Below are 15,665 nucleotides of genomic sequence, written 5' to 3'. Positions count from 1 at the left end.
ATAAACGTAAATAAGAAAGAAATGCTTTTTATTTTTTTAAAAGGTTTTAGTAATGTTAACAAAATTTCTCAGATTTTCAAGAGTGGACACATGAGAATTATACATTCATTCTATTTAATATTGGCGTATATTTAGTATATGTGTATTTAGAATTGAACCAATACATTAAGTCATAGTTTTGCCGTATTAAAAGCTATGTTAAACTAGATTGGTTGTAATTATTTTCATTCCCATTCAATGAATAACCATGTAACTAAACAACTCAGCGGAAGTTACGCTATTGGCTGGAATATAATAATTGTGGACTACTGATTCGATTAATATTGCTTACTGAAATTAATAAGAATGCTTTCAAAACTACATCCAGGTCCTCAGGAACAAATCGTTTAAATACTCAATATTACAGGTTGAAGTTAATTTTATCAACCTTTTGAAGCTCTTAAACAGTAATAGCATAGTATTTTAATTTTATTAAAAAATACATTCCTTGAAAAAGATTTTCTTTGTTTTTGTTTGAGTTCTATTATGCATATTATTGTAAAATATAAAAAATCCTGGATGCGGACCTTATATCAGGTTCCATTTTCACCCTTCTCAGAATAAAATTACCCGCTTCTTCAGGTAGATCGTGTAACTGAATTCTTTTGACAATATTTCTCAGGTATAAAATATTTCTCTACCTGAGGAACAAAATGGTAAGCAAGTTCGTTAAAATACTGTCTCTAAATATGCGGATTTCGTTGCGTTTTAAAAACCTGGGCTATACTGTGATCGTAACTCGTAACACTAATGTACCTAACAAGAAATAAAATTTAGATTTATTAGATTGTTTATAGGGGTTTCCTTACTAAAACGTTTCTTATTGTGTTTCTTGATAGTACCCAATATTTTTGTAGATGCTAATAAAGCAAAAAACAAAGGAAAAGTACATTTTACGACTCCCAATAGCTAAACTATTATTTATTCCAGTAAAAAAATATTCTTTTTAAATATGTCTAAAAAAGATAACGTGTATTTTTCATGTGAATATTAACACATTTTTATTTTCTTTATTGTAGCATCTAAATAAATATGTATTACTGTTGAACAAATATTATTGAAAGGCTTCTTTCTTATAAAATTAGTTTAAAATATAATACGGTCTGGTTTACTGCATTTATCATGTACAATTCGTTTATAACCATTTACAACAAATGGCACTAATTAAATTTTTAATCCAATTTTTAGTATTAAAGAGGGCTTAAAAAAATAAATTCAAGATTATAAGTAATAATATTATTATCCAAAAACGAAAGTGTTACAAATACAGCTTCTGTAATGAATTATTAAAAATTTTTGTTTTATGTAGAACACTTAATTTAAATATATAGATTACAGATTATTTTCTTAATAAAAATGCGGCATCTTGTTCATATCACTCTGTATTTTAAAAACGTAAAGTGTGTATACAGTGCAGAGGTAGCGAAAGCAGTGGTGTATTGTGTGCGGTATAACTATGTAGAACTTTTAATTAAAATTTAAAGAAAAGATGTCCTTATGAAAGTTTTACTACAATAAATAAAACGGAGCGTATAATTGTTTAACTAATTTATTAGTACAAAAAAATTGTCACAGTTACGTACATGTACTTAAAAAATTATTAACGTTAATTATTTAAACTCTCTTGAATTTCTTGAAATGTTTTTCCTTTTGTTTCAATTAAAACGAACCATGAAAACAACACTCCTATAAAACAGCATCCTGCTAAAATCCAATATGTACCGGCCAAACCTACCCCTTCCGAGATCGTAGAAAATAATTTTACGACCAAAAAGCCTAACACCCAACAAACAACGGCAGACGCTGTGGATGCCGCAGATTTAACATTGGATGGAAATATTTCACCCATTACCGTCCATGGTAGGGGCCCATATCCCAGATTATAACAAATAAAAAATATAATCAAACAAGCTACCGGTAACCAAAAAAGATCATTCAAAATTTCGCTTTTATTAGCTTTGAGATAAAAATAAAATCCCAAAGGGATTTCTGCGATCATCATCCCAACGGCAGATATAAAAAACATCTTCTTCCTTCCAAATTTATCCACAATAAGGGGTGTTACAATACTAGCCAGCAATTGAACAATCCCTATTATAATAGACGACAGCACTGGGGAGATACTACTCCCAGTCGAACCGAAGATGCTTTCGGAATAAGTTAAAAAGGCATTAATTCCGCAAGCTTGTTGGACGAACATCAATGAAAACACAATAAAGAGAGCTTTGAGAAGAGCTTTGGACTTGATAATATCAAGAGATGAACCCTCTCTATTTTTATCATCTTCCACATTTAGTCTAATATTATTCAACTCTTCTTTTATTAGTGGACTTGAGTCCATTCGGAATTTCTGTAAAGATTTCTCAGCATGTTCCACCCTCTCTTTACCTATCAGAAAATAGGGACTTTCAGGTACGAAAAAGAAGAATATAATAAATAGAGATGGGATGATGGAGCATACCAAACTAAACCACATTATAGATAAATATGGACCTACTAGGTATGAAAGTAACTGTCCACTCGTTACAAAAACGTTCATGGACGATGAGACACCACCCCGAATTGAATCTTCTGCTATTTCGCAATTGAACATGGGCAGAACGGTATAAACGCCACCCATTGCCATCCCACCCACGAACCTCGCAAAATAATATACATAGATCGTTTTGGCAAAGGAAAGAGTAACAAAGGAGACCAAAAATGGTATTCCACAGACCAAGAGAAGGGCATATTTTCGACCAATGGTTTCAGCAGAAAAACCTGCTAACAAAGGACCAAATACTGCTCCGAGAGCTAACATCGATCCAACCCAAGACTCTTCCTGAGTATTTATGACATATCCCAAAGGGTTATTAGCCAGCTGGGTTTCGTTGTTAAGTTTTGGAAACACAGGGGAAGTCCAAGTTGATACTATTCCAGCCGACATGGCAGCCAAATTTCCTGTAAATTAACAGCAATGATTTGTTGGTTGCATAACCAATAATATACGTACATATACAGGGTGTGAAATGTATTCTCTACTTTTCGTAATGTAATTATAAGTTACTACAATTATGCATATGAAAGTAAATCAAATCATCGAGCAAACGTTCTATGTTATTATTGATAAATACTTTATATAAAAAAACCTAAAAAATAATTTTCAGTAGATGTAATATTTCGCAAAAATAATTGATATTAATATTTAGAAATTTAATTGCGTATTTTACCTACGTAAGCTCGAATTTTAATTGCCTAATACTTGATTATTGCTATATTTCACATTGTGTTTATAAAACTGATAACCCCATTATCAGACGTTTACATTTACGTTATATAAAAAAAATTAACACCCTATACTACGTATGCGAAAAGTTACATTAGGTATTAAAAAATTATTTTAAGAAAATCGGTCTCCTTTTATTACTTAATGGACATTAGTTAATTGAAAAGTAGTTGCACTTATGAAATTAATTAAATTAGTTGGTTTTAAATGTGACAAATGGATAATCTAAAAGTTATTAGTTTAACAAAAAGAACATCTTTTCACCCTTTTATCTCATTTTGTTAGTGAAAAAGAAATATCTACCAAAGGACAAAATGGCAACGTATGCATGGACTAACTAAAGGAATAAGTGAGAAAAATTTTACTTAATACGTACCTGCACAGACAGCAGTAAAGAGGTATCTCCTGTTTGTTTTCTGAACCATTATTATTAGTTTTTACACGTTTTAAAAAAGTAACACATTAATTAGCACGTGTACAGTAAAAACATTTTATATAAATTACATAGAAATTGTTCTACCCACCGATATCTTAAGTCAAATAAACTTTTTTATCAGAGATGCTTCCTCTTGACAAAAATTTACAGTACGACAGAACCGACTGACGAAAATAAAACGCTTATAATACCAGTAATAATATTTTACACATAAAACACGTGTTTTTTTTGTAATACATGCATGTGTGTTGATATGTAATGCACCCACCACTAACTTTCTACATCTTCCAAAATTTTCTGATGGTTTTATCTCTTCATTTAGTCTTTAACACACTAACGTAAATTACGCCGATTTTTAATGCTCACAAAAATCTTTCGCAAACACCGGCTATTCTTAATACTTTAATAAACATTTGTAGATAAAGGATTTGGAAATCTTAATCCTATCTTAAACATTTATTTGAACAATTACAGACCAACAAATCATCAGTTAGTAAATTAGCAGCATTGAAAAAGATTATTTGCCCTGTGTTACGTCATTATTTCCGCAAAAAAAAAACAGTTATTTTTCTTTACAGTGCGCTTGAATGTTTGTGTGTTGTGTGCGTGTGAATGTGAGTGTGTGTGTTTTTTAATGTTGTACCTGCAGTTTGGATTACAACAGGGCCGGATTAAGTTAATAATAAATGACGTGAATTACATATTACTAAACATAAAAGAATTACATTACTGTTAACGTTTTTGTGTAAATACTAAATAAAAAAAGATAAGCAGCACACGTGTAGAATGTTAGTTGTGGTTAACTAATACCAATTCCCAAAATGCTTATCAATAACTATAAAATAGTCTATAATTATCACAGTTAGCTAAATGTTGTCAAGATTTCACTGTCAGTTGTGATGTACATAATATATAAATATTAGATTTTAACAATAAATAATTTAAAATGTATTATTTTGAAAATAAATTGTAATGTGATCATTTGAACACTAACTACATGGAAATGTTTTGTTGTAATTAAAAAAACATTTCTTAAGTTCCCAACTATGGTACTAGCAGTAAAAGGAAATTCCAAAAAATGAAAATGGTACAGTTAAGTTAAAATTTATAGGAATAATGGTACTATTAAGAAATTATTTAGAACGAAGAAGAAATTACTTGTTAGACCCCACTTTTTGGCCTAAATTCATATCTTTGGTTTCAATCACGAATAATTGGGTAAAGAACACAGCTAGCACACAAATCAAAGCAAAAATCCATGAAACGTAGTAATTTCCCAAAATATGCGTAATTATTGGAAAAAAGTATGAAACCAATAAATTAACGGACCAACAAAATGTCACTGTTACCATTATAGCGATTTTTTTAATTGTAGGTTGAAAAATCTCCCCCACGATAACCCACGGCACAGGACCGAATCCTATGTTAAACGCAACTTGGAAAAGAATTAATGACAGTATTCCTAGCCACGATTTTTGATCTACACTTTTGATATTGTGTTTTCTACTAAAAAAATATACCCCTTCACCAAAATTGGAAATCATCATCCCCATTCCTGATATAAAAAGAAGCAATTTTCGACCAGTGCGGTCTATGATGAAGGGTGCTACAATAGAAGCCAATACTTGGATCGCACCGTAAATACAACCCGTTAATTCTGCTGATATTTCAGTCACTACACTCCCTTCTAGCTCCGAACCGGTGCACTGTTGGAACGCCATTAAGCCCATTGTCATAAACAGTTCCCTTGTCATCATTAACCTTATACACAGTTGTTTGAATGATATGTTTTCTTCCCTTTCATTTTCGATTGCAACCTGCAGCATCTCCAGTTCGTCTTTGACTTCTTCTTGTGTAGCATTTCGTAGTTTCATTAACACCTTTTCTGCTTCCGAAATGTTCCCACGGGAGAGATAGAAGTACGGGGTGTCGAAAAAACCACTGAAGATGATAAAGAAAGCAGCAGGTATAAGGGAACACAAGAAGGCGTAGGAAGTAATTGATAAACGTGGGCCCACAAATAGAGAAAACAGCACCCCCAAACATTGGAATAAATTAATCAATGACAAAACCTTCCCTCGAAGGGATAACTGTGAAATTTCGCCGAGATACATTGGAAGGGTCACGAAGAAGTTGCCCAGTGCAAAGCCACCCAACAGTCTACCGATGTAGTAAAGAAAAACGAGTTCAGAAAATCCCAAAATAAGAAAAGACACAAAGTATGGAACAGCAACACAACGCATTAGAGTATTTTTTCTTCCGATTTTGTCAACGGTAAATGCGTTATACTTCACGTTATGTTTATAAAACTGACAACCCCATTATCAGATGTTTACATTTACGTTATATAAAAAAAATTAACACCCTATACTACGTATGCGAAAGTTACATTAGGTATTAAAAAATTATTTTAAGAAAATCGGTATCCTTTTATTACATAACGGACATTAGTCAATTGAAAAGTAGTTGCACTTATGAAATTAATTAATTAAATTAGTTGGTTTTAAATGTGACGAATGGATAATCTAAAAGTTATTAGTTTAACAAAAAGAACATCTTTTCACCCTTTTATCTCATTTTGTTAGTGAAAAAGAAATATCTACCAAAGGACAAAATGGCAACGTATGCATGGACTAACTAAAGGAATAAGTGAGAAAAATTTTACTTAATACGTACCTGCACAGACAGCAGTAAAGAGGTATCTCCTGTTTGTTTTCTGAGATTTTGTCAACGGTAAATGCAGCCAATGGGGGACCTATAATGGCACCTAAGGAGAAACTTGCCCAAATCCATGCCTCTTGGTTGGGTGTTATGGCTTTTTTGAATGGATTTTCTTGAGGTGTCTTTTCTGCCTTTAATATTGGCATAACGGGTACTAACCAAACTAGATGCGTTCCGCTAGTAAAGGCAGACATGTTGCCTAAAGAAAAAAGTGTAAATAATTTTTGATAATAAATTTATTTTACAGTTATTTTTATGTTAGTAATTAAACTTACTTATTAAAACCGTGACCCAGAAATAAAGATTTTTAGGTTTAAGTATCTGTTGCCAATTCATTACAATCCTAAGACTCTTGTTTAAGAAAATTTGTCATTTCCAATTTTAGTTAACCACGTATCTACACATTGGAAGTATAGAACAATTCTTTTTATTCAGTTAATTGCAAATCCACTTTTGTCAAATTAATGTTACACACAAAAATTGTTATTTTCAAAGCCGTCCTGACTTAAATGACTTAAAATAGTAAATATTCAAAAAGCACAATATTAAAAAAATGATTTATTTATTTTATATATTTGCAAATGAAGCAAATGAAACACACATGCATATTGTTTAAGAAGAATCCTTGATTGTATGTTAAAAATTCAACATCTAAAATAACATTTAAATGAACACCGTGTATAATTTCCTGGCACAGAGGAGGTGCTGCTATCTCAAGAAATGCGTCCGAACTAACGTTGTAATGCGTTTGCGTATGAACAATAGCTCGATGACATTCGTGGGTTTTGCTTTTAAAATGTAATAAATAAATATTCAAAAGGACTAAAGTGTTTTCAGTACATTGAGAAAATGGGAGTGTGAAGGTGATAAGTGTTTTAAGTCAGATACTGTGTGATTACCCGGTGTTTTATCAAATTCAGCTATGACTACACGAGGCAAGGTAGGATTTTTGGTTAGGAATTTGTTTTATTTGTTTATGTGGTATGCAAAATTAATTAAAATGAACAGTAGGTTTTGATTATGATTAGTAAAACCTACCTTATATGCAGAAGGTTTAATATACAATTAAAAGCAAAATGTAAAGCTTTGTACTTGAAACGCCATGTTGTTGTAAGGTAATTGCTGTATTTTAAGCAAAATGGAAGCAGTTTATAAAATTCGTTTTTAAATGTTTACGTAATCGTTAGTTTAAATTATGGTGTTGATAATGATAGAAGAAGCTGATTTATAAATGTTAGACTAATTATATTTGGTAAAGCATTTTGTGAATAAAAAGAGTGAAGGTTATATTTATTGCTTATGTACCTATAGGTAATCTCGATACAGGTTTACAAAAAATTTGTTATTTCTACGACAGACTGGATTACAACAGGGCCGGATTAAGTTAATAATAAATGACGTGAATTACATATTACTAAACATAAAAGAATTACATTACTGTTAACGTTTTTGTGTAAATACTAAATAAAAAAAGATAAGCAGCACACGTGTAGAATGTTAGTTGTGGTTAACTAATACCAATTCCCAAAATGCTTATCAATAACTATAAAATAGTCTATAATTATCACAGTTAGCTAAATGTTGTCAAGATTTCACTGTCAGTTGTGATGTACATAATAGTATACAGTGCAGAGGTAGCGAAAGCAGTGGTGTATTGTGTGCGGTATAACTATGTAGAACTTTTAATTAAAATTTAAAGAAAAGATGTCCTTATGAAAGTTTTACTACAATAAATAAAACGGAGCGTATAATTGTTTAACTAATTTATTANGCTTATGTACCTATAGGTAATCTCGATACAGGTTTACAAAAAATTTGTTATTTCTACGATTTCTTCAAAATTCAAAGAATTGAATAACAGAAATTTGACAAAGAATAAAAATATATCATACCTAAGGTTTAAAGAATCTGTATTTTTAAATTGAAACTGATTTTGTGTCGAATGAATTTTTCAATCGGCAAAAATAAGGATTTTGTTGATAAAGTCAGGAAACATTATAATCATTTATTAAAACAACACTTTAATACTGTAAGTTATTGGTTTAATTCATCTTGGATGTCGCCCAAAGATTTTTGTTTCGTTTCGAACATGTACAACTCGGTGAAAAATGCTCCAATAAAGCCAAAGATGGAAAATATCCAAAACGTGTTCCCCGTCCCTAATTCGGAGGTCAACACTGGGGTCACAAATGAAACTGAAAAACCAATTATGTAACAGAACATCGTGGTTATCATTGCAGCCAGTGGTCTTATAGTTGCATAAAAAACCTCTCCCATGATTGTCCACGGCAAAGGACCATATCCCAAATTGAAAGCAAATTCAAATAGTGTCAGACTAGCAATTGGTATCCACCTTCTGATAACGTACACATCATGTTCAATGGCATAATGGTAAATCCCCAAAAAAGCGTTCCCCACTATTATTCCCATTCCCGATACAAATAAAAGTAATTTTCGACCATACCGGTCCACAATAAGGGGAGGTATAGTGCTAGCGACTACTTGAATTCCACCAGTAATAATACCAAACGTAGTTTCCGACAATTTACTGTTAATGGTCGTAAATGTACTGTACATATTTAACCGTACAACTTCCACACCCGATAGTTGTTGAAAAGCGACTAAACACAGGGTCATGACCAATGACTTCCTGACCGGTCTGCTTTGAAAAAGTTGCTTAATTGTTTTGCCTTTTTGCCTTTCGTTTTCAATTTCATTTATAATGGTTCGAAGTTCCACTTCCACTTCCGTTGCGGTAAGACCTCGCAATTTCATCAAGGATTTTTCGGCACCCGAAATGTCCCCTATGACAAGGTAATAGTATGGAGTGTCTGGAAAACTGATGAAGGCAATGAAGAACGCTGCACAAATAAATGAGCAGAGGGTGGAATAAATGGAAATAGCCAAGAACGGCGAAACACTTAGATCAAACAGTATTCCTAAACACACGAAGAAATTTATTAAACATAAGACCCGTCCCCTTACGGATTGTAAGGAGATCTCTCCGAGATATATGGGGAAGGTCGTGTAGAAATTTCCCAATCCGAAACCCCCTACAAATCTCGCAATATAATAGAGGAACACAAATTTGGCAAACGCTAGGATTACAAGCGATATAAAGTAGGGAGCTGCGACGCAAGTAATTAGGGTGTTTTTTCGTCCAATTTTGTTTATGGTAAATGCGGCTGCAATGGGACCTAGAATCGCACCCAAGAAAAAACTGGATCTTATCCAAACCACCTCGTTTGTTTTTACTACTCTGTCGAAGGGATTCTCGGCTAATCTTAATTCATTGGTTAATTTTGGTACGATTGGCACTAACCAAGCCAAATGTATTCCAGTAATAAAAGCAGATATGTTACCTAAAGAAAATTAAAAACATAGTTATTTAATAACCTATTTTAAACCACCCTTATTTATATAAAGTTGGTTGCATGTTGGTATTTTTTGGGTCATGGAGTTCAATAAAACAATCAAGATCAGAAATAAACAAAACGAGACTTAAAAAAGAGCGAACTGTACTTTCATGGACAATAGTGATTTGAGTAATCCAAGACTCTCGTATATGGGGTATTTCTGAAATAAGTAGCAAGTTTTGAGGGGTGTTAAATGGATGTAATAGGGAATCGCATGGTGAATTATGCAGCTTGATTAAAGGAGAAAAAAGATCTCTAAGAAAACCAGAAGAAGTTACAATCCGAAGCCGGCCCTGGGCGTGAATTAGCGACGTACACAGAAATGGCGATAACCACTAATTAGCTACATACATCGATGGAGAATGTAAAAGAATAAAGAATTAATTACTCTAGACGGGCTGTAAAATTAACACTTAATCTGATCTACAAAATAATAAACAACATTCAAAAATACAAAAAAAGTACAACAAGAATTCTGCTAATTAGTTGTTGTATATCCCTGCGTGATCCTATAAGGACCAGACTGACTGGACTTTACTTTCAAATACGGTTTTCTCGGAAACGATGGACTTTTGGACCACCAAACAATTATGACCTCCTGCAAGGTGATAAATGTTTATATAGGGTTGTTCGGAAAGTCATTTCGTTTTTTCCCGACAGAGGATTTAATTGTATTCTTTTGCACCCAACTTCACATTTAAGCCGTATAATTTTTATATGCTTTGAGAGCTCATATAGCAAGGCTTGTGTGTGAAAAATTCCAATTAATTCTACGCAGTAGTTTTTGGTTGGTGCCCTTTTAAATATGGAGAGCGATAAGCAGCATTTTCGACATATCTTACTGTTTTACTACAGAAAGGGTAAAAATGCTGTTCAAGCCAGAAAGAAATTGACTGATGTGTATGGAGAAGGTGTGTTGACAGTACGCCAGTGCCAGAACTGGTTCGCTAAATTTCGATCCGGCAATTTTGATGTCGAAGATGCACCACGTTCGGGAAGGCCGGTTGAAGCTGATAAAGACGCGATAAAGGCATTAGTTGATGTGAACCGGCGAATAACAACACGTGAGATCGGATTGAGGTTAAATTTATCAAATTCAACAGTTTATGACCACTTGAAAGGCCTGGGATTATCCTCGAAGCTCGATGTATGGGTTCCCCATGTTCTCACAGAGAGAAATCTGTGTCGCCGCATTGACGTCTGCGATTCGCTTCTCAAACGTCACGAAAATGATCCGTTTTTGAAGCGCATCATCACTGGGGACGAAAAATGGGTTGTATACAACAACGTCAAACGCAAGAGGTCATGGAGCAAAAAAGATGAACCGGCTCAAACCATTTCCAAAGCCGATATTCACCAAAAAAAGGTGATGCTGTCTGTTTGGTGGGATTTTAAAGGAATCGTTTTTTTTGAGCTTTTACCGGATAACACAACGATTAATTCGGAAGTCTACTGTCATCAGCTGGACAAACTGAATGATGCACTTCAACAGAAAAGGTCAGAACTAATCAACAGGAAAGGTGTAGTGTTTCACCAAGACAATGCGAGACCTCACACAAGTTTGGTCACTCGCCAAAAGCTTTTACAGCTTGAATCGGATACAATGCTACACCCACCATATTCTCCAGACCTGGCACCATCGGATTATTATTTGTTCCGGTCACTCCAAAATTTTTTAGACGGTAAAACCTTCACCTCAAATGAGGAAGTCAAAAACCTCCTCGATCAGTTTTTTGCCAGCAAAGACCAAAAATTTTATGAGCGTGGAATTATGCTACTACCAGAAAGATGGCAAAAGGTGTTGGACCAGAACGGTCAATATATAATTTAATAAAGTGTTTGTTTATTATACGAAAACTATCTTTCATCTCCACAAAAAAAAAACGAAATAACTTTCCGAACAACCCTGTAAATAAATGTTATTTACTTCAGAAACCCCCTGCATTTATAAACTACGTATATGGGGCCTTGCTTAAGGGGCATGGGATTAAAATTCAAATGAAACTTACTTACGAAGACTGTAGACCAGAAATATTTATTTTTATTTTCTACATTGTTGACCACAACAGCAGGCTCGGTGGGAATAGCTACGGGATTAGGATTTGTTTGAAACATTTTCAATTCGTTAGTATTTTATTAAACTATTTTGTCAGTAAGTTGTTAGACCATAAAATTGTTTTCTTTTTTGTCGATGTTGACCTGATTCGAAAAAAAAATAAGATCTTAAATAAACATATGGTATAATTGAGAAAGTGCGATTGCATAAAATGGCTTTAATTTATANAAACTTATCTAAGTCGGAACAGCTAATCGTAAGTGTTGAATTAGTACCTAATTATAATTTATTTACTTATTTAATTCTTCTTGAATTTCGACAAAAGTTTTCCCTTTGGTTTCGATTAAGTAAAATTTAGAAAATATCGCGGCAAAAATGCACAAAACAGACAATATCCAAAAAGTGGGCCCCATGCCGGCTGCTTTGACAACAACAGGAAAAAGATTGGTGACTAGGAAATGAAGAATCCAGTAGACCATTGCAGTGGCCATGGAACTAATTGATCTGACAGCTATCGGAAGAATTTCCCCCACAATGGTCCACGGCAAAGGTCTGAATCCGAGATTGTAGCTTACGATGTAGACAACGAGCAGCACAAAGGGAGCCCAACCCCATTTGTCTTCGTCTCCTTTAATTCTTTTGTCGTTGATATAGAAATAAATCCCCAGCAAAAATTCCGAACAAAACATCCCTATAGCAGAAATCAGAAGTAACGTTCTACGTCCTGCAACGTCTACGATGAAAGGAGTAATGACACTCGCCATAATCTGGACGCCACCCACAATAATTGCCGAAAAATCTGCCGAAAATTTTGTCCCGGTTGCTTCGAAAATAATCGTCACGTAAGACCTTATCGCATAAATCCCGCAAAGTTGTTGGAACGCAACCAAACCGAAGCAAATCAGCAATGCTTTCCTGTAACCTTTCGACTTCCAAATTACACGAATAATATCTCCTCTGTTATTAAGCAGGACGAGAGACGTATGAGTAGAACTAAGTTCCGAACTGACTATGAGCTGATCTCCATGGAGTCGGGTCATCGTTTCTTCTGCCTTTTCAATGTGACCTTTTGTTAGGTAGAAGTAAGGACTTTCGGAAGCAAACAGGAAGGATATTAAAAAAATCGCTGGGAAGATGGTACACAGTAAACTGAATAATTTAATTGAGACAAACGGTCCCAGGCAAAGTCCGTACATTTCTCCCAAACTAATGAAGATGTTGACCGACGATATTATGCCGCCTCTAATAGCTGATTGACCTATTTCTCCGAAATAGATTGGCAAGACTGTGAAGAGGTTTCCACATCCTAGGCCCCCAATGAATCTTGCTACGTAATATACAAATGTGCTTTTTGAAAATGCCAGTACGAGCAACGACGTCAGAAACGGTATCCCGACGCAACTCAGTAGAGTCCATTTTCTTCCTATTTCATCCGAAAGAAATCCACCTACTATAGGTCCCAACATGGCCCCAAGACCCAAGCAGGAAATGATCCATGATTCTTCAATCACGTAGATCGATCGTCCTAGCGGATTTTCATTCAGACGGTTAGTGTTGATCAATTTTGATAAAACTGGAGATGTCCAAGTGGTAAATATGCCGGCAGTGAGAGCTGCCAAATTACCTTTAATGACAAACGGAAAAACTTTTTACATATAAATCAATAAAATGCCAATCGAACATCAGGTGAGATAAAATAATTCGAAGTCTGTATTTTGTCGAAATTGCCAGACGCGGATCGCGATTTCGATCTTTTTGGATTTCATCAGCGCGTCACAGGCAGCTCCAACAGAATACAGACCAACTTTTACCTGCTGTCTTAACAGTGCGTTTTAGAAAAGACCACAAATGGCGCAGTAAACGCCATCTGTAGCACGATGCTACATTTTAGGATTACGTATGCTCCAACAAGGTCCACTTGTGTGGATATCTACTTGCTGAAAACGAATCCCGGCGTAGCCAACCTCAACGTGATAGGCACGTTAGCTTAATTGAATAATATAAATTAATATATTTCTGTTTAATACCCTCTGACTGAGCATTATATTGTCTTTTACTTTATTTTAGATAGTCTGAAAGTCATTATAGTCATTTACACCGCCTGAAAATAGTTTATAGCGCGCCATTATTGAGAGAGATATGATATTAATAAAAGATTGTGTTTCATTTATTTATCTTTAACTATGGCTTCTCGGAGTTGTAAAAACAATTCAAATGTATTTTTTTACATTTGCGGACCATATATAATAGTTAAGCAAAGATTGAATATAACAGACTTTGTAAAAAATGCTTATTAAGCTTACTTCAGAATGAAGTTGTGTCACCAGGATAAACACTGGGTTACGATAAAATATGCCGGTTATGTGTTGAAGTGTTAAGACAGTGGACTTATGGTAAATCAAAATCATTGTTATTAAGTATTTTTATGTCCAAATTAGAATGCAGTTGGAAGTCGGAGTGAAAAATATCATTAATACGAGTTTGAAAAAAAAAAGTATTTCTTCCACCACTTTACATTAAACTTCGTTTGATCAAACAGCTTGTAAAGGCATTTCGACTTGACCAAGGGTGATTATTTCATGTTTAGATATTGAGGTCATCATCTATATAGGTTTTAAGCATATAAAAAATCGTAAGGACACAAAAAATCTTTCCCTGCTTAAATATTGTCGGAGGTATTTTTAACCAAAACCATCGAAAAGAGTATCGTTAAAAACATAAAAAAACACTGGTTATCGAATATTTTTTCGTCGCACTCATTACGTGGCAGGGGTTCAAATGGAAATGTGTTCTCTGAGCATTTATAGGTTAATGTGACGTGGTATACACCATATGAATATCGTTTTCTATTACTTTTGAGACAATTACGACAAATATTAACAATTTAAGAAAAAAACTTTTCAAAAAAAAAATTTCGCAGACCTGTGTTATAGTATGGTTAAACCAAAAATAAGAAAATAAGTTTAATTTTATTATAATGACATGGATACGAAATTTAATAATTAAATAGTCGTTTTTAATAGTTGAGCACATTTAAATTTTTCTATAGACAATTTCGTTTACAATATACTGACTTATTATTGTAATTTGTATCGTCTATATCTGCTTTCTCTTTATTTGACCTCTACAATGTCGAACATCATATTAAGCAAGTTACTGAAATAAACGAGGTTTTTTATGAACGTTATGACTGATACGATAAGAGACTTGTTTGTAAGAGTATTACTGTTGTTGAACATGAAACTTTCAATTTAAAATAATTTAAACCAACAAACGATAGAATAAATATGTTTAAATAATTTGGAAACACGTAGGCACATGGTACATATAAATTAAATAAAGTACTCTAAAAAATATTTTGCATTTGCACTTTTATTTAAACTTTTGTAAAATCTGAAAAGTAGGCAGATATACTGGAAAAAGGGTTATTTTTATTAATAACTAACCGTAATGAGCTCGCTTAACTAAGCAAAACCCTATTCACCCCTTCAGAGATTAAATTTTTTAAAATTAAATTATTATGTACCTCCTTACATAAGTATGTCAAAAAGCATTAACACCAAATTTCAAATAAATCTGACTAAAAATGAAACATTTCCCATAAAAACATAGGAATCCTATTTCACACCTTAAAGGTTAATTTTCAAAAATTGCCAAAAAACGTTCGTTTAATTACTTCTATCAATGAGCATTGAGAACAAGTTCAAGTAAATCTGATCAACTCTTGATCCA

General features: G+C 33.5%; 4 protein-coding genes across 6 annotated transcripts in view; all 4 read right to left on the bottom strand.

Annotated features, from left to right (window-relative positions):
- Positions 1–1,572: 1,572 nt before the first annotated feature.
- LOC112903863 (facilitated trehalose transporter Tret1-like) lies at positions 1,573–4,152 on the bottom strand. Its single transcript, XM_025975463.1, has 2 exons — positions 3,681–4,152; positions 1,573–2,979 (listed from the first exon to the last, which is right to left on the bottom strand). Exons 1-2 carry the CDS (start codon positions 3,727–3,729, stop codon positions 1,646–1,648), a joined length of 1,383 nt encoding a protein of 460 aa, XP_025831248.1. The 5' UTR covers positions 3,730–4,152; the 3' UTR covers positions 1,573–1,645.
- Positions 4,153–4,894: 742 nt separating this feature from the next.
- On the bottom strand, positions 4,895–6,945 carry LOC108742388 (facilitated trehalose transporter Tret1-like). The gene is made up of 3 exons (XM_018477582.2): positions 6,737–6,945; positions 6,464–6,660; positions 4,895–6,004 (listed from the first exon to the last, which is right to left on the bottom strand). The coding sequence occupies exons 1-3, from the start codon at positions 6,795–6,797 to the stop codon at positions 4,895–4,897; spliced, it is 1,368 nt and encodes a 455-aa protein (XP_018333084.1). The 5' UTR covers positions 6,798–6,945.
- A 1,508-nt stretch (positions 6,946–8,453) lies between these two features.
- Positions 8,454–12,041, bottom strand: LOC108742386 (facilitated trehalose transporter Tret1-like). Of its 3 annotated transcripts, none has more exons than XM_018477576.1 (2): positions 11,887–12,041; positions 8,454–9,823 (listed from the first exon to the last, which is right to left on the bottom strand). In XM_018477576.1, the coding sequence occupies exons 1-2, from the start codon at positions 11,990–11,992 to the stop codon at positions 8,496–8,498; spliced, it is 1,434 nt and encodes a 477-aa protein (XP_018333078.1). In that variant the 5' UTR covers positions 11,993–12,041; the 3' UTR covers positions 8,454–8,495. The 3 variants fall into 3 exon arrangements, with proteins under 3 accessions (XP_018333078.1, XP_018333079.1, XP_018333080.1); XM_018477577.1 differs by having other exon boundaries at positions 8,454–9,265; XM_018477578.1 differs by having other exon boundaries at positions 8,454–8,656.
- Positions 12,042–12,222: 181 nt separating this feature from the next.
- LOC108742387 (facilitated trehalose transporter Tret1-like) overlaps positions 12,223–15,665 on the bottom strand; it is a 15,561-nt gene continuing 12,118 nt past the window's right edge. The window contains exon 2 of the mRNA XM_025975462.1: positions 12,223–13,557. Coding sequence (XP_025831247.1) covers positions 12,224–13,557 — 1,334 coding nt within the window. The 3' untranslated portion in view covers position 12,223. The remainder of the gene's footprint in view (positions 13,558–15,665) is intronic.

This window comes from Agrilus planipennis, unplaced genomic scaffold (genome assembly GCF_000699045.2).
Source record: "Agrilus planipennis isolate EAB-ADULT unplaced genomic scaffold, Apla_2.0 scaffold74, whole genome shotgun sequence".
NCBI lineage: Eukaryota > Metazoa > Arthropoda > Insecta > Coleoptera > Buprestidae > Agrilus > Agrilus planipennis.
Note: the sequence above shows the minus strand (reverse complement) of the source record. Positions and strands in the feature narration are given on the sequence as shown.

What these genes read in the sequence shown, in the direction of transcription:
- LOC112903863 (XM_025975463.1), bottom strand. Translation starts at nt 3,729, where the DNA reads ATGGTTCAGAAAACAAACAGGAGATACCTCTTTACTGCTGTCTGTGCA. An exon ending in CTTTACTGCTGTCTGTGCAG is followed by an intron (nt 2,980 to 3,680) that starts GTACGTATTAAG and finishes GTTAATTTACAG; the next exon opens with GAAATTTGGCTGCCATGTCG.
- LOC108742388 (XM_018477582.2), bottom strand. Translation starts at nt 6,797, where the DNA reads ATGAATTGGCAACAGATACTTAAACCTAAAAATCTTTATTTCTGGGTC. An exon ending in CTGGGTCACGGTTTTAATAA is followed by an intron (nt 6,661 to 6,736) that starts GTAAGTTTAATT and finishes TTTTTTCTTTAG; the next exon opens with GCAACATGTCTGCCTTTACT. An exon ending in CTGCATTTACCGTTGACAAA is followed by an intron (nt 6,005 to 6,463) that starts ATCTCAGAAAAC and finishes ACCGTTGACAAA; the next exon opens with ATCGGAAGAAAAAATACTCT.
- LOC108742386 (XM_018477576.1), bottom strand. Translation starts at nt 11,992, where the DNA reads ATGTTTCAAACAAATCCTAATCCCGTAGCTATTCCCACCGAGCCTGCT. An exon ending in CTGGTCTACAGTCTTCGTAA is followed by an intron (nt 9,824 to 11,886) that starts GTAAGTTTCATT and finishes AATTTTCTTTAG; the next exon opens with GTAACATATCTGCTTTTATT.